The 23,906-nt window shown below is 41.1% G+C and overlaps 2 protein-coding genes across 18 annotated transcripts in view; one reads left to right on the forward strand and one right to left on the reverse strand.

Moving 5' to 3' along the window:
• Positions 1–1,685: 1,685 nt before the first annotated feature.
• Positions 1,686–8,044, reverse strand: ZCRB1 (zinc finger CCHC-type and RNA binding motif containing 1). Of its 3 annotated transcripts, XM_081929047.1 has the most exons (9): positions 7,650–8,044; positions 6,822–6,896; positions 6,083–6,172; positions 5,453–5,481; positions 4,717–4,828; positions 4,516–4,623; positions 3,419–3,543; positions 3,249–3,324; positions 1,686–1,931 (listed from the first exon to the last, which is right to left on the reverse strand). In XM_081929047.1, the coding sequence occupies exons 3-9, from the start codon at positions 6,164–6,166 to the stop codon at positions 1,803–1,805; spliced, it is 663 nt and encodes a 220-aa protein (XP_081785173.1). In that variant the 5' UTR covers positions 6,167–6,172; positions 6,822–6,896; positions 7,650–8,044; the 3' UTR covers positions 1,686–1,802. The 3 variants fall into 3 exon arrangements, with proteins under 3 accessions (XP_081785173.1, XP_081785174.1, XP_081785175.1); XM_081929048.1 differs by lacking the exon at positions 6,822–6,896 and having other exon boundaries at positions 7,650–8,043; XM_081929049.1 differs by lacking the exons at positions 6,822–6,896; positions 7,650–8,044 and adding an exon at positions 6,303–6,324.
• A 295-nt stretch (positions 8,045–8,339) lies between these two features.
• PPHLN1 (periphilin 1) overlaps positions 8,340–23,906 on the forward strand; it is a 28,091-nt gene continuing 12,524 nt past the window's right edge. Inside the window, exons 1-8 of one of the 15 annotated variants that reach the window (XM_081929005.1) lie at positions 8,415–8,429; positions 10,055–10,100; positions 11,672–11,839; positions 12,915–13,000; positions 15,206–15,241; positions 15,717–15,782; positions 17,961–18,134; positions 19,409–19,470. In XM_081929005.1, coding sequence (XP_081785131.1) covers positions 11,761–11,839; positions 12,915–13,000; positions 15,206–15,241; positions 15,717–15,782; positions 17,961–18,134; positions 19,409–19,470 — 503 coding nt within the window. In that variant the 5' untranslated portion in view covers positions 8,415–8,429; positions 10,055–10,100; positions 11,672–11,760. Of the gene's footprint in view, positions 8,442–8,965; positions 9,048–10,054; positions 10,101–11,671; positions 11,840–12,914; positions 13,001–15,205; positions 15,242–15,716; positions 15,783–17,960; positions 18,135–19,408; positions 19,471–23,906 lie in introns of those variants that run through there. The other 14 variants (XM_081929012.1, XM_081929007.1, XM_081928998.1 and 11 more) reach the window with 14 other exon arrangements.

Consider the following 23,906-nt stretch of genomic DNA (forward strand, 5'->3'; position numbering starts at 1 on the left):
AGTTGTAACTATTTTGAAAGTGGTTCTATTGACCTCTTTTCGCTCTGCGGTTTACTCTTCCCTTTATATGAAAGATCTCCCAAATTCCTCCCTTAATCCTCTTGCCTTTTCTCTCATCCCATCCACAGTGCTCTTGTACTTCTTAGCTTGCATTCTTTATTCTATAATGCAAGTTCCTGTTTCCCCACTTTCATTTCACCACCAGACATCCTTTGCCTCTGCACCCCATGTTACCTTCTTATGCATCATATGCCTACTTTTTCTTCCTTCAGTGTTTTTTTGCTCTGTCTCCACCAACCATATTTCCTCACTGATTTCAGGGGCAACTGATTTCAGAGCGGCTTTCACTCTCACACCACAAGGAGCCTGCATACCGTTTAGAGAATTATACTGTACACTTTGCTTTAAATATTTAGAAAAAATGTGAAATTCTGAGTCTGCTTCTTTAAAACAATGCCCAGCTCGCATGAAGATTTCTATACCATTCACCATGCACATTCACATGTTTCTGGTTTTTGTGAATAACTATGAGGATTCTTTTTTAAAAGTGAAAGCAGGTTCTCAATACACAAACACTTAAATCTGCTTTAGAGCTAGCAACGCCACAAGATACATGAGCCGCTTAGCACACCATACACTTCAAAATCCACGGATTTGTTAAGTCCAAAAATTCTGACATCCATGCCCTATATTAAAGAGATATTGGAAAATACAAATAATTGTTCAAGGCAAAACAATTCAATGGGTTATTGTCCTGTACAAATCCGGGGCTATGAAAAATAAACTGATCTTTCTGCTCACTTTGTGTCATCACAATCCTTCCTCGTTAGATTTCCTTTTTAATTTGATGCTTCCAACAGCTGGGTGGTCAACCAAGTGTTAACTTATTGTACTACAGTCGGGTGGTGGTGGAGGGAAGTTCCTCCAAGAATTAAATTCTAGGTTTAAAGAACACCACTCTCAAGGCCTAAGGATGGGTTGGGGAGATCAATGACTGAAACTCCTGTTGTCTTTTTTGGGGGGTTGTAAAAGCAACCGTGAGTTGCCCACTTGGTTTATGGCTGCACCACTGCGGAAGGAGTGATGGTTAACCCTTTGCCCCAGGCTGTGGCTCTGTTCCTAGTTATCTCCCACATGGTGCTATTAGCTTTAGATGTGGGGAGGGAGGGGCAAAGGGGAGAAAGACACATGGCTGGTTTTATTATTCAAAGAGGAAGACACTGTGACATCCATCCCACCTGTCATATTTAGTTCGGCCCTCAGATTTCATGTACCATGTCCAAACTATATCAAAGAACTGATTTAGATGTATATTGCAACACAGATCTACAGCATAATTTCAGAGTTATGTGATTGTAGCCAACTAAGCGCTACTCAGAGCAGACCTACTGAAATTAATGGGCCTAACTTAGTTGTGTCTATTTATGTCAACAGGTCTACTCTGAATAGGACTAACACTGGATGCAACTGGAGTTCAACTGCTATTTACATTATGTCTCCAAGAGTGAAATTCTCTAGGTATGCCTTACAAGCTTAGAGCTGCTTCTTCTAGAAATAAATGCCATGTTTACTGTAGTATGTTTGAGGATGACATGGAAACAATTCAGTTCATGATTTTAAAATAAGATTACAAAAACTGATAAAATGCTGTGCTTTTCATCAGAATTTACAAAACAAGAAATATCTGATGTCCTCAAATTACTCAAATATTTTATTTACAATAGGAGAGAAGTCTTCATAGCATCACAAATACATGTAGAATAAAAGAAGCCTACATTTTATAAATGTACATGGTATATGAATCAATCACTAAGTTCTTCCTCGTCACTAAAATATGCACTTTTTTTGATCCGCGGTCGTCTTGAATCAGAGGTTGAGGCCTCTTCTTCTGCCTGCACCAATTTTTGCTGTTCTTCCTCAATTTTGGCTTGCTGCATGACAATTGAAGACAGAGAGTTACATGAAATTATGTAATGCGAAATATACTTATTGACGGGCCAGTCCTTTTCTTGGTACTACATTGCTTGAATCTGTACCACTGCCTCGCCTGCAACACTGAGCCATTCCCTCTTATGCAATCTTCCTTTTGGAAGGATTAGAAAAATTACTTTCCTGGCCATGGAAAGATTTTCAGTGCAGGATGAATAACTGTTGACAAGTATTGTAAATAACTAACACAAAATAGATCCCACTATGAAGGCAGATAGCTTCCTGCTTGTACATGATGAATGTCTGTCCCTTACTTCCCACCCTGAAGAGCTGCTGTAGATGGTCCCTTGGCCATTTGGAGTTGCTTTTTAGGAGACGACGAAGGAAGATGCTACTCCACTTGCTATGTGAGTAGAAGCACCTCTCACTTGCATAGCAGGGTATTTTGACTCAGATCACTGTTCTGAAGTCACACAGTTTAGCAGAAGTGTGGGATTTGCATCTTGGCTTCTGAATCTTTATTGCTAACACTGTAATGATAATGGTTTCTCCAGGAACCCAACGAAGCAGAATACAGTGTTTTCTAAAACAACAACCCACACTGAACTAAACAAAACCCGATTGCACCCAAATGTCAGGTTTTAAAACCATAGGACAGAGTTAGGGCATTTGATCCAAATCTAGTCCCAGGCAACTGGTGATGCATAATAATTGTTGACCTTCAATGGGAAAGAGAGAGAAAAGAAGAAGGAGAAACTAGTTCTCAAGGAGTGCCAGCTATTATGTTTTACTGCACCTTGTGGCATTATGGAAATGAAGTTCCTTTTTCAGAAGCTATCTTAGACTTTCTGTAGTGGCCTGCACAAATATCTGAAGCAGTTTGCACAAGCACCATGAGAAAAAAATTGGGAAAGCCACTTCAGAAAAAAAATGTGTTTCAGGAAGTCCAGGATTGCTCCCAAAGAAAGAAGCTCAGTTCCAAAACATGTTGAGAACTACAATAAACCTTAATAGCTGGCAGTTTTCCAAACTAGTTTCTCCCTTTTTGCATTCTTTTTGAGTTTTTTCTTGTAACTAGCCATTTAACCAGGGACAAAATGAGCATCATGATGTGAATCATGATAAATCCCCAGTTGTCCATTGTCCATGTACAGATCATCCTGGAGAAGATAGCTTTGGAAAAGAGACTAGCACCAATTATGACACTGAACAGAAGCGAGCAGAACAATCCCTTCCTGTACATTCTGGATCTCTCCAGCTTTCCTTTAAAAATTAGAATGCTAACATTTAATTAGAATCAAAATAGGTATTTTTAGTACCTGGAAAGCTATAGCTTGACTGAGGCTATCAAGAGCAGGGTCTTCTCCTTCCTCTTCACTTTCTGGTTGTCCCTCACTGTGCAGCAAAGAAAGGAAGGAAGGATATCTTATAAACTCACAAGAAAAAAATGGGGAAATGAAAGCTGCTTCATACATCTCCTTGCACTTACATTTCTTCTTCTTCCTCTTCTTCTTCTTCAATTGCTTTCTTTCTTTTCTTCTTTTCTTTCTTTTTTGGTGGCTCACGCTCCCCTAGCATGTTCTTAGGACATGCATAGCTTAAATGCCCCGTTTCCTTAAGAGAAAAGGTATATATATTTGTGAACAGAACTCACAACTCACAGAAAAGCGCAACAGCTTTGAGAATCAATATACAAACAAACTATTATGCTAACTAATTATTTATTAATTCTTGAAGTGCAAAGAGGTTCTAGGGTTTCCCTGTTAGGAAGTCATTCATCCAGGAACAGGAAGAAGATTCCAGAACAGTCATATATAAGTGGGAGAGGCACTCTGAGCATGTGCAGCTTCAGCTGGAAGGGCCGATAAAAGGAGAACTTTCATTTTCAGTTTTTGAAGACAACTGACCACCAAACGCTGTCTGTAAACTGATGCGTCATGACTGCCTATAGACTGTGTTTGCCTACATCGTTGCTAAAAAGAAACAGGAACCGAAACTTAAGTATGCCGTTACAGCTACTGCTGTAATGATTATAAATAGTGCTACCATGATGCGTTTATGACCAGTCAAGCAATAAATCACTTGACTGAGTTTTATTGTGTCTGTGAGTGTTTCTTCTCAAAGTGTAGCTTCAATTGCTGACCACCGCTTCCAGAAACTCTGCTAAATGGAAAGCTTCTAATGAGGTGCCTACCCACAAATATACTCACGCAGCAAAAGTGTGAAGGACTGTGACCTTTAATATTCCCCACCTCACAAATGCATATTTTGAGAAAGTGGGCCTATACTTCAGGTATGTGTTACTCTTTGGAAGAGACAGTGTAGCATTTGCAAACACTTAAAAACAGAAGCATGACCTAGAGTGCATGTGAATATTAGCATATGAACTGTGATAAAGCAAGAAGGAATTGCTATCTGCAAGCTGACTTTTGAAAGTTATAGTAACTGCTGGAAAATAATTCTAACAATTTATCTATCAATTTAATAGTTGGTAATCCAGAAGTGTGCTTCAAGCTGAACTGGCTTAAGAATAAGTGCGGGACCAAAAACAGATACTTCTGCTAGAGACCTTATAAATATACTCACTCCACATTCATAGCACTTTGATTTGTCATAGTAGTTTCGCCTGCGGATGAATTCTGCAGCTCTTCCATTGTCAATAGCAATACTTGCTTTTATTACTCTTCCAAACAGCTAAATGCAAGTGGCAAGAAAAGCAAATATAACCTTAAGTTTTCTGAATGAATCAAACTCTTCCTCATAACAATGTATGCTGTTGACACTCACTTGTTTATTGTTAAGCGTCCGAGAACAGTTCTGTGCTGATTCTTTATCCAAGAACAAAATAAAAGCAACCCCTTTGCTCTTTCGTGTGTCTTTGTCTTTCATAATTGTCACTCTGAAACATAAGCAAGTTACTAGTATGAACAAAAGAAGAGTGTGTTTACATATCACTCAGCATAAAACTGCCCTTTTTGAATTATTTGCTCTTTGACTCATTTTATATGTAACAATTATTACAATACAGAGCTTGTTAACAGTTCATATATCATTGAAGTCCTAAGTGGTTTGAGACCAGGCTATATGAAGGATCACCTTCAATAGTATCAGCCGGCTGAAGCTTTAAAGCAGGGAGAGGAAATCTGTGCTCCGCCCCAGATGTTGTTGAACTCCCATCAGCCCCAGCAAGCATAGCCAATGGTCAGAGATAATGGGAGTCAGGGTCCATCACTACCTGAAGGATCACAGTTTCCATGTGTTAAAAAAAACAAAAAAAGTATTCTAGCCATCTAAAATATATCTGGATGAGAACTAGAACTGCTCATGTTTCTCTAGCAGGACAAAAAAAATCATTATCAGATTGCTTATGAATGCATAAATTCCCATTCCCATTCAGAAATAATGCTGCTGGCTTGTAAATTTTAAACGAGGTACTCTAAATGTTACATGTGAACTAGCTCCCTATGTTAATTGTCACAAACCATAATTAAAAATATGCAATATATGTCAAATCTTTACTCACTTAACCACTTTGCCATATTTGGAAAAAATCTGGAAAAGACATAAAAGGGGATTTTAGCTGTTAAGGTAAGGCAATGTGTAACAAGAATGCAAATAAGTGTTTTTCCGTAAGACAAGAGAAACAATGTAACATGCAACCTACGGCTATGCACAAAGTAGCTAAAACTTGATATTTATTTATTAAATCTCTATACCACCCTTCATCCAAAGATCCACAGGGTGGCTCGCAACATAAAAATACAAAATGCGAAGACAAAATCCATGAAAAACAAAAACAAATCAATAACCCCCCTCCCACAAACACATTTAAAATGCCACAGATTGTTTAATTGGCCAAAGGCCTCATTATAGAGAAATGCCTAGAGATATGTAATGAAGGAGCCAGGCAAGCATCCTTGGGGAGAGCTATTCACAAATGGGGAATCACTGCAGAAAAGCCCTGTTCTCATGTTGCCACCCTGTGGACCTCTTGCAGAGGAGGCACACAAAGAAGGGCTTCAGATGATGATCACAGGGTCCAGGCCAGTTCATATGGGTAGAGGCAGTCCTTGAGGTACTGTAGTCCTGAGCTGCCTAAGGCTTTATATATCATACCTAAATTCATACATAATTTCAAAGTATTCTTGCTTACTCTGTATAAGTCACTGTTTGTCAATGAGAAGGGTAAATTGGACACGTAAACTGTGCTTTTGCTTGGTGCTAATCCTCCACTCATTTTTTTCTAGAGATCAAAAAGAAAAAGAAAAAATAGTTAACGTTAACTTAGCTAATTAACACACCATTTTATAAACTATAGTCATGAACAAAAATATAGACAGCAAAGACTTTGCTATTTAAAAATTTATATTTACATGCTTAACCACCCAGATCAACTATCATTCCAGAAAGTGGTCAGGAAAGGAGGCAGGAGATAGGTATCTATCCTGTCCAGACACCTCCAAGTGAGAATCCCGCTCCCCAGCAAGCCAACGACAATTCTGGCTACAGCAACATCTAGGAGCAGAAAGGTAACAAACCAGTTTTTCATTCTTTTCACCATGGTGCTATGAGGAAAGATTTGGGCTTCTTAGTTTAGAAAGAAGGCAAGTGGTGGGGATGTGATGAAAGCTTATGAAATTATGAAGAGCATATAGAAAGTGGATAGAGGGAAGTTTTTCTTCCTCCCATACTACTAGAAGAGGGGTGGGGAACCAATGATGAACAAATCCATTCTGAACAGCCCATCAATCTCCTACTGTTTTTCTTGGTGGCAGGAACATAAACACCCAACCACCCACCCAAACCAGCGTCCAGCATTCTCTGCAACTCCTCCTTTTCCTGCCTTTATGAGCAGCAGTGGCAATATAAAAACTTTTAAAAAACACACAAACCTATCCAGTCAACAGGGAATGGTTGGCAAATTCCAGTGTTCTCAGCAGTCTAAATTAAGACATGGATGGAATCTTCTGAAGTGAAAAGACACCAGTGTCATTGCTTGGAGAACATCAGAGAGCTCAGCCAACATTGGAGATTGTGCTCTGTACCCTGCCTTTGCTCCCATTTTGATGGGGACTGGTAGGTCAGCTTGGTTTCCCTAACACTCTGTTGGGAAAGGGGATGGCCTCTGCTTCAGCTGAGTGGGGGAGAGATCGCAGGGAGATGATCACCGTAATCTCTCCACCCTGAAGGGGGATTGTGTTTTGACCTATACGTATGAGACTTACCCTGTTCTAGAACCTTGAGTTGTTCAATGAAGCCGAGTGGTAGAAAGGAAATATTTCTGCACACAACATATTGCTATGCTGTTAAAATTGCTGATGGTCACCAACTTAGTTGGCTTTAAAAGTGGATTAGACAAACTCATGGAAGTAGTCAAAATTGCTATAGGTATGCCTCTAAATACTAGTTGCTGGGAAACTACACTTATGCTTTGTGGTTGGATTCCCATAGGCATCTGGGTGACCACTGTGGGAAATTGGATGTCATCCACCAAGCAGAACCTTTTTCACAGCTTCATGAAGGTGATATGAGAGCATGTGGCAAGTAAATACAGTATTCACCCCCATTTGTGCCACAAATAGTATGCAACTGATTTGTTAACAAAGTCCATTCAAAGTTATGAGTAGTATCGTTTGGCAATATCATGGGTAAATCGAATGGCTTGAATTTGTTACATATTTCAGCAGTTTTGAGTGAGTAGTTAAAAGTCTGAACCCTACCCCTGGAAGCGTTAGGCGGGCTTCATTAATCTCTGCTTCAATGGACAGCAGACTTCACGAAGTGGAATTGACAGCTCGATTAGGTCTTGCTTCCTCAGATGTCAAGTCCTTCGCAGGGTTTTCGATGAAGACTTGAGGGGGACGCGCTCTTGCAGGGCTACTGCGCTTGAAGGGCTTTTAAGAGATGGGGCGACTGGTCTCTACTCCAAGTAAACCCAGAAGCAGGAGGGTCCGAAGCACCCACTGGGGATGCGAAGGGTTAAGGACGCCGCCGCACACCTCCGAAGGTAGGAACTGAGGGACTCCCTGCAGCCCAGAGAAGCCGCTCAGTCGGGCCAAACCATCGCGCTCGCTTCCTCTGGAGCCGCCTCCCCCTCCTGTGGTCCCGAGCGTCGCCCTCCCTCTGGGACGCCTCACGCCTGGGCGCCTTTTTGATGACGTAATAAGCACGAGTCTTCGTTAGGGTTGCGGCGGGGGGGGGGAGCGGACAAACTCGGCCACCCCAAGTCTATTCGTTTTAAAGGACCCTCGTTTCCGGGTCCCCTTTGAACGCCGCCCTATGCGAGGCAGCCGCTCCTTTCCCACAACTCTATGGCCGCTCCTGTTGGCAAAGCTCTATTGCGGGAGGTCTATTGGCAGGGCTCTCTATGGTAAACTTCTCGGTTTGGGACGGGCGTCGGAGGGACGCGCAATGGACGCGCGTTTCCGGTGACGTCACCCTACGCGCCGGAAGTGGGTTAGGGACAAGCTCCGTGTTGTGGCGGTGCTGATTGGCGGCGGGTGAGTTGGTTGGTACGGTACAAGGGATTATGGACCGAGGGTGGGTGAGGGGTAGGCGGGAGAGAGAGAAAAGGAACCCCCCCTCCCAATTCCCCATGGCCGGCCTCCTTTTTTGGGAGGCGCACGCGCAGAACGGCATTGCCCGGCTCTTGGGGATCTCTCGGAGGTCACTCCTGGATGCTGCCTTCGGTTTTCGCCCGGTCCGTTGGCCCGGCGGGGCTAAGGGCGCCTCAGGAGACAAGTGCCAGTTCGGCTGAGGTTATAGTCTTGAGCCAGTCGGCCGCAGCCCTGTGCACGTGTCCTCGGAAGGAAGCCCCGCTGAGGGGAATGGGATTTCCTCTTGCGGCAGCGTGGCACTTCGGGAGCCTTTGGGCGAGGGGATTCACGCGTCCCTCACTCAGACGTGGTGTCAGGAGCGCAGTACTACACGTCTACTAGCAGCACGTCTTTGAAAAACACGCCGGCTGCACGTTGAGTTCCTTTGCTGCTGATTCCGTTCCTGGGTCTCTTTAACAGGAACCCGCTGCCTAGAAATTTCGATGAGACGTGGAAGGGTTGAGAAATGTTCCATCCGGTGAACTTCTGTTGCAGTCGCGTCTGTGCAGAGTTGCAATAATAGTAATGTTTTTTTTTTTAATTTATAAGCCGCCCATCTGGCTGGGTTTCCCCAGCCACTCTGGGCAGCTTCCAGCAAAAATACATGAAACGTGCCTTGCATACGACAACAGAAGTGGAAGAGGGGAGAGCTGCGTTACACTTAACAGAGCCAAAGTTGCTTCCAGTTGCCACCCTCCTCCTTTTCTGCCTTGCTGCAAACTGAACACGCTTGTTGTAAATTAAACACAATTTCTTGTTTGTGTTGGATAATAAATGTGGACCATCCACAAGCCCTTGCCCCATCTAACTAAGGGAATCCACACACAGATCAGGAACCAGAGGTAAAATAGATGAACATGCATGCATTAACTTCTCATGATACTCTGCTTCATGGAGCCAGCATACTGGCTTCCAGCCTTTGGCTTCCGCTTTGTGTGTGCGAGACACACATACCTGCATACCTCAGCCTCCTCGCCCTTGTACGAGCCTATTCTCTTGGAGCTTTTATTGACACAACCATCTCATTTTTATATGTGTCATGTTACTATTAGGGGAGTAATACTACTGACCAAAGGGCTCTGCTCCTCAGATGTCTTCTTTTCCGGCATGGGGTAATCAGTGTTATTGTCCACCCACCCCCATCAGCAGCTCCTCAAATTCCTGGAAACAGACTCCAAGAGATAGATGACCGTACAGAATTACTTTTGAGGAATTCTGGAAATGAAATTGTTTTTTGGCTTGTACAGATTTTAGAACCAAATCTTGGTTCTAAATGGTATATATGTGCTGGTATATGTGCTGAAGCAGGCACCATATTAGAAAAGGTATCCCTACTGGTACTGGAGGGTTCTGTCTCCTAACTGTCAGTAGTAGATTTTCAGAAGTACTGGAGAAGGTAAGGGAGAGTGGAAGAGTCCCCTTGCACAACTGTCTTCATGTTCATAGTTCTTTGGCCCCAATTTAATGTTATTTTGCTTTTAATTGAGATAGATTCATTCCCCCTTTACATTTGTTTTTAAAATACACAGGAACGAATTTATTGGGATTTAAAACATTGTTGAAGAAAGAACAAAAGTAAGTGATTTCAAATGCTATGTCTGTTGAACTAAAATTAGTTCTGATAACAAAGCTCTTTATTTTACACAGTGGGCAAAAAGTTTTTTGTTTTTTTTAAATAAAAACTATAATTGTGGTGCGTTTCAGATTTTTAAAAGTTCTGCTAATGTTAAGTGAGGGACGCGGGTGGCGCTGTGGGTTAAAGCCTCAGCGCCTAGGGCTTGCCGATCGAAAGGTCGGCGGTTTGAATCCCCGCGGCAGGGTGCGCTCCCGTTGCTTGGTCCCAGCGCCTGCCAACCTAGCAGTTCGAAAGCACCCCCGGGTGCAAGTAGATAAATAGGGACCGCTTACTAGCGAGAAGGTAAACGGCGTTTCCGTGTGCAGCTCTGGCTCGCCAGAGCAGCGATGTCATGCTGGCCACGTGACCCGGAAGTGTCTCCGGACAGCGCTGGCCCCTGGCCTCTTAAGTGAGATGGGCGCACAACCCCAGAGTCTGTCAAGACTGGCCCGTATGGGCAGGGGTACCTTTACCTTTACCTTTAATGTTAAGTGAAGAGTTGGGGACCATCCTGGACAGATTCTGGGGGCGCAGGGGAGAAGAGGAAGGGGAAGTTCTGTTATGTCAATGGAAATCCATTCTATTCGCATACAGATAGCATTGGATTCAACCCACGGCCTCTTAAAAATGTGTTAAGTAAAATTAAATCATACCCAAACATAAACATGTGTGCTCTCATCTGTTAACTGAACTGATGTATTAGCCATCAAAAAATGAGTTAAATACTGCTCTTCTGTGTAAAATATGTAACAACCTTAGTAAATATAATGACACAATAGGTCACTTAGAATTTTCAAGCGAATATAATATCTATTTACCCGATCAATCATCTTACATGTCAGATGTATGTAGTATTTGGTCAGATGTGCTTTAATTATTACATAAATTATTATGCGCACCAGGTCAAAAAGTTTATGTGGCTGGATTCAAACGAAGGTGAATCCATGGAAGGAAGAAGTCCTTCTGTGAATTCAAGGGCCCATGATCCAGTTGGGGCATCTACTCACAGAAAGGAGGTAAATTTAACCAGTTCTGCCTCTCTTGTGAACCACCCACATGTTTCAGAAGACCCCAAGCCCTTGGGAGAAAGCCTTTGGTTTAAAAGATAAGTGAGTGAAAACTGACTTCCTCTCGCCTTTCTTTAGCAGGGATTGAGAACTCTTCTCACAGGTGCTTTGAATGAAACCTATGTAATTACAGGGCAATGTCCCACTTGCATGGGGGTTCTGTTCTAGGCATGCATCACTGGGACATTGCAAACTAGGATTCCCCTGTTCTGCTCTCCCTGTTCCCTTTTGACACGTGTGTCAGCGGAAACATGCACAAGTGGGGAATTGCCTGTACGATGTTCTGAAATTATTTAAATCACCTATGTGTGCTGAAATAGAAGAGCAGTGAACACAATTGGAAATGTAATATTAGAATTTCACTGTAAGCATTGAAATTAAGATGAGATAAGCCATAATAATGAACAAACCTAAATATTTGTTTGGCTTTTTCATGCCGTCTTCTCTCTTTTCCCATATGGTAGTGCCAACCTGGACAATACAGCTAGATTTGGACTAGCCACAAGGCTGCAAGTTCAGTCAGTGAGCTTTGATTCAGTGTTTTACTACAAGAATGCATACAACAGGTACAACAGTAGTTCTACAGGACAGCTTAAGAGTGGGTTTAAAGCCTACTGACAGCTTATCAAAAGGTAAAGGTAAATTTAGTAAAAGGTAATTGAGTCATTGCAGAGAAAATGAACAAGCCTTGTGTAGTGTATAATAACACTTTTAAAACAGGTGAAGTTATTTGACCCTTGGAGTTTATCTCCCCTAGACTGAATAGCACATAATAATTTAAATACGGAGGTTGTGGCGTGTCAACTTTTCTAGTTACATTTGGTGAGCCCAATTTAATTTAGCTATTTATGAATTAAAACCGGCCCACTTGTTCCGTGAGAGCATACTGATTAGTCACATTGCAGGAAAATGCAGATATGCCCCAAGGATTATTATCAGTTCTCCAAGGCACAGATAATTGCTTGCCCTCATCTTTCACACCTTTGACAAATCCTAGTTTGCATGTATGTCATAAATGAGAAAATTATGACTTGTGCAAATAGCAGGCCATGCTTTAGTATTATAGTATGTGAGCAGGCTTTAGTTTTACAAGCTCCCTCTTTGCCTCATGACACTTTTAGTGGAGTTCAACAAGTCTTAAGCTTGTGTCTTTGCCACTGCTGCACCAAGGAGGAAACAAACCAAAGTCTAGCTTCTTAGGGGAAGTAACCCCCAGGCCAGCATCTGGCTTGTTTTCATCTATAGCAGCAGCAGGAGAGGAGCCGTGTGAGAACTTTTGAGGAGCATACACTAGCACTCTGCTCATTCACATTAAATCATAGTTTGTTTTAAGCTATAATTTAATGTGCTATGCAAACCAGGCCAAAGAGGCTTTGAGTTAATTATGTGTAAAATGAAAAATTGGCATATTTCAAATATATAAATTGTCTTAAAATTCTGCACCACCAAATCCATGTCAAAAAAGAATCCTTGAGGTATACTGTTGAATATTTACAGGCAAATGATTTAAAAAAAATGCTAATGGCATTGGGAAAGTTTTATTGAAATCAGTTGACGCTTCCAGATAAATAAGTGTCAACTTGGTGTATTAGAATCTTGGGTTTTCCCAGTATATGACAATGTATCTCATGAAAAGTAGAAGACGTTTTCAGGTACTTGTACCATCACCCAAGTTTTGACTTTAGGTAATAAAATCTTTATCTTTAGTGGCATACAGAAGAGATGATGTGTGGTCTGATGAACGATATGATTATGATAGACTTCCGCGAGAGCGGCTTCCTCCACGTCCTGATGTAAGTATAGTGCCATTAATCTGCATTACGTATTTCCTGCGCATAGTTCTTTGTCTTTATCGTTTCCTTTTCCCAAATCTTTTATCTTGGACTATGCACTGAGGGTTTCTATTAAAGACACCGAACATGTAACCAGGGGATGTGAGTCAAACTCAAGCAGGGTTATATAGAATGATGTTATGAAAATTGGAATAGGAATCTTGATGGCAGTTCAGTGTAATTTCCCCCCCCCCCCAGATATTTGGGAATTCAGTAGTCATGGGTTAATTTAATGCAGGAGCCCCCTTTTAGGGCTCAGGGACATATTTGGAAATCTTAGAAACTGTCGCGAGCACCACAAAATATTTATTTAAACTTTTAATTCTCACAACTTGCCATCAAAAACAGGAGGCAGCCAATCCCCCACCATAGAAAGAAAGAAAGGCGCCGAAGGAGGTGACTGAGGGTACCACATGGGGACGCTAGGTTTTAGGTAAAATGTCCTTTATTGGGCTGTATTGGATTACTGGGGAATACTTTACCTTCTCTACCTCAGTCTACCTTTCGGTGGATGTTAAGAGTAGGCACAAATGAATTGTTTTGGGGGCAAAGTGCTAAAAATTTGGCTAGATTTTGTTAAATTACAAAGATCAGAGTTTTTGTTAAGTTCATTCCCAAATACCCGTGTTGGGCATTGTGAGACTTTCAAATGGTAGTGAAGCTGCCACCTAATAATGCGTTCTTTGCGCATAGGTTCTCCCGCTATTTGCTGGTCTGTGAATCTTTCTTCACATCCCACTTTTTTAATGATACGTTTGTAACCTGGAAGACAGGATGTGAACTGAGAAGTTTACAATTGAGACAGTAAAAGGCAACATTGTAAAGTTTGTGTGTGTGTGTGTGTGTGTGTGTGTGTGAGAGAGAGAGAGAGAGAGAGAGAGAGAATTATTGGGAGTTGTAAAAACTTAAACATAAAGCAATTTTTATTTAACAAAATTTATATACCACTTGAAATACTGTAAGCAGTTTACAAAATCAATATTACTTTTCTCTTTGCAAACATGGTTTGCCATATTGGATTGAAGAATTCAGAGAGTAGATATTGGCTCTTCAAAAAGCCAATTAAAATCACATTTGCATCCCAGTCCTCGGCAAATCCATTCAGAAATAAATCCCACTGATTTCCATGAAATGACTCATGAGTATTTTTGCTCCCCAGGCTCAAATCCTTTGCAGAAGCAGAGGTCTTTTACCAGTCCTGCCCTGAGGACAAATACAGCCTAGCATAGCTGCAGAACTCATATTGGATCAATAGAGTTCTGAAATAGTTCAGTACTACGCAGTCCATTTCTGAGTTGGTTTTCTCTGGTGCCTTAAATGTAAAATGGCTATGTAACGCAAGGGAGCAAATCATAGAATATCTTAGATGCAAAGGTTGGGTAAGAATACAAGTCTGATTAAAAAAACACCTGTGTGATGGTTTAGGAACCTTGCCAGTTTTATATGGCAGACTTGAACATTTGGATGGTTCAAAGACTCCTGCCTTTAGACCTCGCTTGCCTCCCCAGTTACATCTTTATCTGTGTAGAAAAAAAGTAATATCAGAATTGGCCTTTATAGGGAGACAAATTGGAGCAGCAATGGAAACTTAGAATATTTCCATGTTTTGCCCCTAGTCAAGATACAGTTTTGACATACTATATCTTAGACTTGAATAAAATGTCAAAACTGTTCAGTATTAATTTCATCTATGAAGAAATTAAAATTAAATTAAAAAGGGCATTGTTAAGCAAATCCCAGCCCATTTCCAAAGACAATTCAAAGTGGTGGTTCTTCCTTTTTAATGTCCTACATGGCTTATCTAGCTGAACAAAGGAGTGTCTGTTCTGACATCTGTCCATGCCATGAGGTCATCTATAGATGTCTGTGTTCAAGAACATTTGACCTCTGATGTAAGACCTCCTGGTTGTGGCACTCTGCCTTCGTAATTCCATCTACAGGATGCCTCTCAAATCATTTAGTTATTTACATGTTGCTTCAATTTCCTGTTTTATCATTGTTTATATGTTATAATTCCCAGAATTACAATTCCCAGAATTCCCATTTTGAGAACTGTTGTTGAAAATGTGGTATAGAAATATCCTAAATATACGAATTCCTTTAAGCCTTAGTGATAACCAATGGGATTTTTAAAAAAGAAAACTTTCTAATTTTTTTCATTTGCAGTGTTTGACGAAAGTATTTGACAGCGTAGAACACCAGGTATTAGTAACTAGGTTGTCATTCTTTTTAAGTTTTTAAGCTGGCTTGTGGTAAATCTTGATGGTTTTACTTTTGTGCACCTTTTTTCTGGCTCTCACTTATGGCACTGTTTGTCATTACCAAGACAAACTGGTAACTACCATTTGAGCACTCTTCTTTGTCAGGTGTGTTACTCTGGGAGAACTGGGCACTAAGGTTCCTCTGCAACTGTCCAATATATCTGCACGTTGTGACACTAGGCCAGGGGTAAACAGCGTAGAAAGGCTCATACCTAGAAGAGCGGCTTCTGGCTTCAGTCTCTCCCTCCTTCTTATACATAGGGGAGGGTACATAAACCTAAGCTGTCCCATCAGCAGTAGCTGGAGTGGGAATTTTGTGGAGACTATATAATTGCAACACATTAGGGGAAAATAAATCAAAGGAAGTAAAGGTGAATTTTCTTCTGGTATGTGATGCTTCTTAATTCCTTTTACAGGAGTCAGAGTGCTCTTCTCATTTTCAACGGGCTGGAGATTGGATGAGATTGAACGACATATATCTAGTCAGTCAGTTTTTTTTGTTTTAATAGCTAAGCAGCAGTAGGATGTAAAAATTGGCAGAACTGCTCTTTGACCAACAGTTACTCTATGATGACAGTAATGGTTTACAGAAGCATTTTTTTAGCTAAGGATCAGTGCATTTCAATAATTATTAAGTGATTTTGAGGGATCTGCTTTTGGTCCTTTAAATGGTTTTATGTTTCCAATACAGTGGTACCTTGGTTCTCGAACTTAATCCATTCCAGGAGTCCATTCGACTCCCGAAACTGTTCGAAAACCAAGGCACAGCTTCCAGTTGGCTGCAGGAGGTTCCTGCACTCAAGCGGAAGCTGTGTCGAACGTTCGGCTTCCTAAAAACATTCACAAACCGGAACACTTCAGGAGCCGATTTGTTCTGCAACTAAGCCGTTCTGGAACCAAGGTTCCACTGTACAAGAAATGCACAGAATTATTGCTAAGTTCAACTTTATGTGATCCTGAATATTTTCCATACACAGAATAGTGGATGGATATCTATCTTTGCTATCAATATAAAAATTAGATGTCATGTGTTTTCTAATTTCTATCCCTCAACTTCCTTTAAGGCAGAAGTTATACTAGTTTTGAAAAGCTTAGAAAAATCATTCACAGTAAAAATGTAAAATGTGTATTACCAAAGGATTGGGTCCAGATTCCCTCCTCTGAAAACTGTAAGAGCTCTTCAGTTTGCAGAGGGAATTGGAATAAAGCAGATGCTCACCTCTGAATGAAAGATGGGGAGAGCATTTTCATGTATTAGCCTACTTTGCACAGTGTTCAAGAGAGCAGGTTTTCAGGAATTTGCAGAGGGGAAAACAAATTTGTGATAGTTTTCTTTCTGCCTGCTTCCTCTACTGCCAGCATAATCTCGCTGAGCACAATTCTGGATCCAACCCAACATATTTTATTAGTTTGCCGAATTTTGCACTTCTTTTAGAAAAAGAATTCCAAAGGATGAAGTGCCTTCCATCAGCTTCAGCTGGTGAGCCATCTGCACCCCTATCTTGCAGGAATAACTTTAACTTCTGTGGTCTGTGCTCTTGTAACCTTTAGATTACTGCAATGTGTTATATATAGGGCTGCCTCTTAAGACTGTTCGGAAACTTCAGCTGGTGCAGAATTTGGTGACCAGGCTGCTAATTGGGGCAAGTCAGTTGGAACATATTATACTGAACCTGGCTCCACTGCACTGGCTGCCAGTCGGTTTCCGGGCCCAATTCAAAGTGCTGGTTTTGACTTATAAAACCTTTAGTGTAGCAGAACCGCAATACTTCAAGGACTGCCTCTCCCTATATGAACCAACTCAAACCTTGCAATCATCATCTGAAGTCCTTCTTTGTGCGCTTCCCCCATGCAAGGTCTGGAGGGTGGCAACACGAGAACAAGCCTTTTCTGCAGTGGCTCCCTGTTTGTGGACACCTCTCCCCAGGGAGACTCGCCTGGGGCCTTCATTGCATATCTTTAGGCGCCAAGCGAAAACATTTCTGTATAACCAGGCCTTTGGCTGATTAACATTCTGTGGTCTTTTAAATGTGTTTGTGGTGGTAATTGATTTGATTTGATTTTGTTTTATTATCTATTTTGTGTTCTCATTTATCTTCGGAGGAAGGGCAGTAAACTAAACAAACAAACAGAACAAGTATATAGTAACTTTGAATTATTAAAAAGGAAACATAATGGAAGAAGTGTGTAATTTTAGATCTCAGGGTGTGAGTTCCTGTATCATGTGAGCAGCGAGGTTCTCCTAAATCTGCCCACAACGTCCCCCGTGCCCTCAAAATCCGCTCTGCTCTGGAGAGTCCTTCACCCCTCTAGAGTAGATTTTGGATGGTACTGGGAAGGCAGAAGGGGGAAGAGGTGACACTAAGTTTTATTTTCCCAATGGATTTCCGTTGTGCAAGCAGATAGATATAATTAGGCATTGCCCTAAATATGGGAAGGCAACTATAATTAAGTAGTGGTAAAATCTTAATAGAATGGTGGAAGAAACTGGGCTATTTTGACATAACTACTCTTTATCCTGATCAGGTGTGTGTGTGTGTGTGTGTGTACGTGCGTGCGTGAGGAGGAGGAGAAAAAGTGGAAATCTCTGTGAGTTGCCTTGGGTTGGCTCTCACTCCCCTGAAGTGGCTTAGAAATAAAACACCATTTCACTTTTTTAGGGAGACTATGCTCGAGAAGTCAACTTTGCAAACAAGAAACCACCACTTCCAGAGAGACCTGGGGAAGGAAGCTACAGTAGATATGAATATAGTCATGCTCCTGTTGGCTATAGAGATTACGGAGAAGGCCGCGGTTTTGCCCACGAAAGAAGGAGTGGACCACCACACAGAATGGTAAGTTAAGTTTTTGCCCCTCATGGCACACAGCTGGAAATTGCATGCTCCTGATGGGTTTTTTGGGCTTCTATCTTAAATTAACCGGCTCAAAGAAATGATACCTGAATTTGCACCTCAACCACCATGAAACTTGTTATGTAATCACAATAGGAAAGCAACCACAATGCTTTGATTCTATTTCCTAAAATGTAACACACTAGGTTACCTTTTAAATGGTGCATCAAATCTAGCCTCATTTTTGCTCATTTCTATAATGGATTTTCATAGTTCCAGGGCACCTTGTTTGGAGGATGGCTATTACTGTTGTAGAAGTATTGTCTCAGTCTCATCAGTCTATCATTCTGTGTGCCTAATGAAACAAGCTCATCAGCAACATGCAAATTAAGATCTACCGTATTTTTCGCCCTATAGGACGCACTTTTTCCCCTCAAAAAATGAAGGGGAAATGTGTGTGCGTCCTATGGGGCGAATGCAGGCTTTCGCTGAAGCCTGGAGAGCGAGAGGGGTCGGTGCGCACAGACCCATCTCGCTCTCCAGGCTTCGCGGACCTCTCCGCAAGCGGGGGGAGTACTCCCGCTGCTTGCGGAGAGGTGCCTGCATGCGGAAGCCTGGGCGCGCTGAGCTCAGCGCGTCCAAGCTTCGCGCACCTCTCCGCAAGCGGGGGGAGCGCTCCCGCCGCTTGCGGAGAGGTGCCTGCATGCGGAAGCCTGGGCGCGCTGAGCTCAGCGCATCCAAGCTTCGCGCACCTCTCTGCAAGCGGGGGGAGCGCTCCCGCCGCTTGCGGAGATGTGCCTGCATGCGGAAGCCTGGGCGCGCTGAGCTCAGCGCGTCCAAGCTTCGCGCACCTCTCCGCAAGCGGCGGGAGCCAGCCCTGGGCTCCCACGGCTTGCAGAGAGCTGCCTGTTTGGGGGCTGCCTGTAAGGTGCGCCTTATGGGACGGTGCGTCCTATAGGGCGAAAAATACGGTAATCTCTGGATTTAACATTTGATCGGTGCATTCTGCTCCTTGCCCCTTTGGGGGAAATAATTTTGGTTTCATAATACTTAGTAACTTCAGTGTCTGTGGAAGACCTGTAGTGTTTTATATATTGTTGAGAAAGATTCTCAGCAAAGAACTGCTCCAAATATTTGTGAGAGGTGTGGTGAAATTGAGAGCCCTACTACTATGTGGATTGTGTTTAAGGTAAGGTAGAAGACTGATGAAGTTTTAATTCTTCAAACTGTATCTTGCATTATACTCAATTTTGCATTGTACAATTTCACTTTTATAGGATGATCCTGGATATAGATGGCAAAGGGATGACCATCCTGCTAGTCGTCAGCCTGATTATAGGTAACTGTGTTTTTAACATAAAATAATTGTGTTTTAATTGCATACACTTCTGATTTTTTTAGAATTATTTTGTTGATATTAAAGATCAATTTGTGCCTAGCAATTTGAATGCCAGGTCTACAAATATCTATATCCATATCTATATCTATATCTGTCTGTCTATCTATCTATCTATCTATCTATCATCTATCATCTATCTATCTATCTATCTATCTATATCTATCTATCTATCTATCTATCTATCTATCTATCTATCTATATCTATCTATCTATCATCTATCTATCATCTATCTATCTATCTATCTATCTATCTATCTATCTATCTATCTATCTATCTATCTATCTATCTCTATCATCTATCTGTCATCTATCTATCTATATCTATCTGTCATCTATCTATCTATCATCTATCTATCTCATTGGCACTTTAAAGTAAGGGTGGTAGTGTTCATACTGTTCTTCAATGAAGCTATAAGTTCCTGAAACGTCTTTACCACTAAATACCTTGAATTGTACCCATGTTTCTGTGTCTTTGATAGTATTTATTTTATTTTATTTTGATTGTTGGTGTGTCATGCATCAGTAGTGAGAGCTATTTTTGATATTTGCTTCCAACCACAGAGCTTTCCGGCACCTGAATCCAATGTTTGTTTGGATAGGATGGAAACTTTTAATCTGATGGGCGAAATAACTGTATTGCTCCTGTTGCTACTGTACTTGATTGGACTCTGCATAGCGGATGATGGGGAGGACCAGATAAGATTGAACACCGCCCCCCTCCCCCGTGTGGTGTAATATGGCCTGGGTGCCATGGCATGGTAAAATACCTACCTACCGTGTCACCTAATTCATCGGGCTCTAGGACCTATGAATGCATAAGCTCTTAGGCTGCCTGGAACCTTGATTCTGAAAGCTATGCATGCCAGCTATGGCTGCAAGAGTTGGTAAAAGCATTAAAATGGGTTTTAGAGGTATGTTCAAAGGGAGGGGAAGGAAACAGTAGTTCTTCTGCTCAGTAACGATATTATTGGAATGGCAGGAGTGCTTGCAGGTTTCCCACAGGCATCTGGTTGGCCATTCTTGAGAAGTGGATGCTGGACTAGACGGGCCATTGGCCTGATCCAGCAAGCTGCTCTTGTGTAAGGATGATGAAATCTTAACAGGTACAAAGAGAAAGGGGGATCTCCTATAAGCCGGTGTGAACAGGTGAGAAATCAGGGCTGTAGTTCAAGGTTGGTCAGGTAATACCTACCTATCTGCCTTAAATGAGTTCAAGTTCTAGGGTTCCCAGTTGCTTAGAGCGTGGTGCTGATAATACCAGAGTTGCAGGTTCAATCCCCATATGGGACAACTGCATATCCCTGCATTGCAGAGGGTTAAGCTGAATGCTCCCCAGGGTCCTTTCCGACTCTACAGTTCTATTATTCTAGTGGAACGTGCAGATGTACTCTCGGGACTGCTGTCTATTGTCCTTGAGACATCTTTGACAATGGGTAACTAACCATTGACTTCCAAGTCCAGAGATACTAGAATAAATTCTAAATCAGTTTGTAAGCATTTTGATCCCAGTGTAGTGATTAGTTGATGGCAGCATGAATTTGTTAAGAATAAATCCTGCCAGGACGCCTTTTATTTTATTGGGTTCTTAGCTGAGTGGATTATTGGAGTGCTGTGGATTTCAGCAAAGCACTTGGCAGAGTGGCTCATGGCCATTGGGCAGGAAGTGCAGCTGAACAACCGTGAGAGGGCCACAGCTTCAATCAAATCTGTGCGTAGATAAAACTTCACTTTGTTTTCATAGCTTTCCAAGAGATTTCAGTGAGTGTGGCATGCTATTTTTATCTGCAGATCATCCAAGTGTGTTTGGTTTGTAGTTCAGACTTCAACCTGTGGAGGGCAGTGGTTGACTGACAGAGGGGCAATTCTGTCAGTTTTAATCTAAGTATCTGCATCAATGTGTGTGTCTACAGTGCTTTATAACTAGAGTGTGGGTAGAAGTGGCAGCCTGTGAGCCCCATGTTGAAATGGATGCTGTTAGGATTGCTGAAAAATTAAGGAAGAAATATATTGATCATAATTTTACTAAAATGCATCAATATCATATATATTTAAAATAAGAAGAACATTCCGTACAACAAACATCCATTGCTCATGATCATGCTTTAAAAAACAGAAAAAGAAATGAACTATTTACTCAAAAGAAGAGACAAAAACATTTATTATGCATATTCTAGAGAATATGAACGGTTATTGGTGTTTAAATAAAAACTGCTCTTTGATTTCTAAAGTAATAGCAATATTTTTCATTCTGTGTCCAATTTTAGTATCTCCACAACAGCTTTACCAGTATTTGTATATTGTTTTACTATGCAGATAATTAATAAACTTATGCTGCCATCAGTATATTCTTTCTGTCACCATAGTTCTTTCTTTTTAAAGTCTTCTCTCTTAGGTTTCCCAGTAGAATAACAGTAGCGTTCAAATTCGAATTTCTGATTTCATCTGCCTTCCTAATTACTTCAATCTAAAAAAAAAAATGGTAAAAGTTTTCTATTGCTTCCACATCTGTAGAATGTTGTGGTCTTTCTTGGTATATAAACGTTTTCCCCAGCTACCTTTGATTCCTGATTTTTTCCCCATGTATTTTCGTTAGAATGTTACTGATTTTTGACATTTACGTTGAAATTGTATTTTGAAATTGTATGAGAGGTATGAATTAATTAGAATTACCCTGAAGTGACATTAAGCATCATTTCGTTTGTAAACATGGCCTGTTAAACTGTAGGGAGTATTGTTTTTGTTTGTTAATGTTATGTATTTTGGTATTTTTATATTATAAACTGCCTTCTGATGTTCAGATTAGTGCAGTATTGAAATTTAACAACCTGACAAACATTTAATAGGCTTTATTGCTTATCTGAAGAAATTAGTTGTAAGAAACTGCATTGGTAGGGGGATTTGGTTTGCTTCTAAGTTCATTCCAGATATAATTGTATCCATGACTGTACTGGATGGATTACCCTCTTGAACTTAATCGGATGTCCACACCCCTGTTTGCTTTTCTGTCTTGTGGACTTACAGGTGATCAAAACAATGCATCAAAACTTTAAGGACTTGACATCATTATCTATTTCCTAAAACCTGCCACTTCATTAAATGTCGTAGACTTGAGTGTTTAAAGAAAAAAAATGGCATGCACTTTAAATCTTCGTCTTTTCTAACTTAAAACTGGATCAAATGGTAGACAGTGTTTGAAGTGCAGTAGTGACCTCCAATGGCCAAACAGAATAATAAATATTAAATTTGAGCTTCCCTTGATAACAGGATCAAATCAATAAATACAGACCAACTTTGAATCAGTGTCTGTGAAGTTATACTTAAGATTCCGTAAACCTGATGCATTTCTGCTGCTTCATGTGAACAGTGAAGCTTCCTCAGTTTTGACTACTACATTTTTCAGTCGTGAGGACAATCTCTCTCCCCCCTCGCCAACACATCATGAGTTCAGATGAGGGTCACTCATTCCAGGTGCATTTTATTTACTTCTGTAATAGCAAAGTACTGTATGCTCTTAGCAGGGAGAAATTGGGATGGAGCTGATTAGGATCTTCGGGGAAAGGGTGGCTAATAAATGCCATTGTGTGATTTATTGGCATGCGGATTGGCCTGCTCTCTCATCAGATGAACAGTTTAAGCAAGTCTTGGAGAAGTGTTTTTACGTCTGAAACCTTTTGAGAGAAAGGAGTTTTTGTGTGTGTGTTGCATACGTGAATGCCAAAAATGGTTTTGGTGCTTAGGAAACCAGCGCTTCCTTTCCATCTTTCCCATACTGTCACAATGTCTGGATGCATTCCCTGGGTCTATTCCATGACCTTGCTCTTAAAAGATGTGATTGCATGAAGGCTTGCTTTGTTAGCAATGGAGTAAGAGGCTATAAGCAGTTAGTTCTCCTCTTTTTGTGTTTTCTGGATTACTTGATGTGGTTTTTCTGTTCTGTTTTTAGGCAAAGAGCTAGCTTAGCTTATATAGATTTTATTTTGGTAGTGTTTAGCTGGTGAGAAGCAATTTAATATCGATATTAACAGTACAAGATATGAATTCTGTTCTTTATTAACCCAAGGCCACTAATAGTATTTTTATGTTTGAAGGCTAGAACTGAAGAAATAGGCATATTGTTTAGTATTCCTATTCCATGGTTGACTCAGTTTTGCAATCCTAAAGATGGACATATCTGCAAAGTTGAAATTTACACTGGAAGTTTTTTTGGGGGAGAGAGAATATTAGATTCTATTAGGTGCTTTTATTTAGAATTTGGCATGCTACTGCTGCTACATTAAGTGCTTCATAACAAACAAACAAAAAAACCTTGTTGATGTAGAATGTTTTAATGCAGTGCATTTAAAAGTAGCACAAAAGGGATCGTTTTCTTCGCTGCC

Source organism: Podarcis melisellensis (genome assembly GCF_964234715.1).
Source record: "Podarcis melisellensis genome assembly, chromosome: 10".
Lineage (NCBI taxonomy): Eukaryota > Metazoa > Chordata > Lepidosauria > Squamata > Lacertidae > Podarcis > Podarcis melisellensis.

What these genes read in the sequence shown, in the direction of transcription:
- ZCRB1 (XM_081929047.1), bottom strand. Translation starts at nt 6,166, where the DNA reads ATGAGTGGAGGATTAGCACCAAGCAAAAGCACAGTTTACGTGTCCAAT. An exon ending in AAATATGGCAAAGTGGTTAA is followed by an intron (nt 4,829 to 5,452) that starts GTGAGTAAAGAT and finishes CTTATGTTTCAG; the next exon opens with AGTGACAATTATGAAAGACA. An exon ending in GAAGAGGAAGAAGAAGAAAT is followed by an intron (nt 3,325 to 3,418) that starts GTAAGTGCAAGG and finishes TTTGCTGCACAG; the next exon opens with TGAGGGACAACCAGAAAGTG.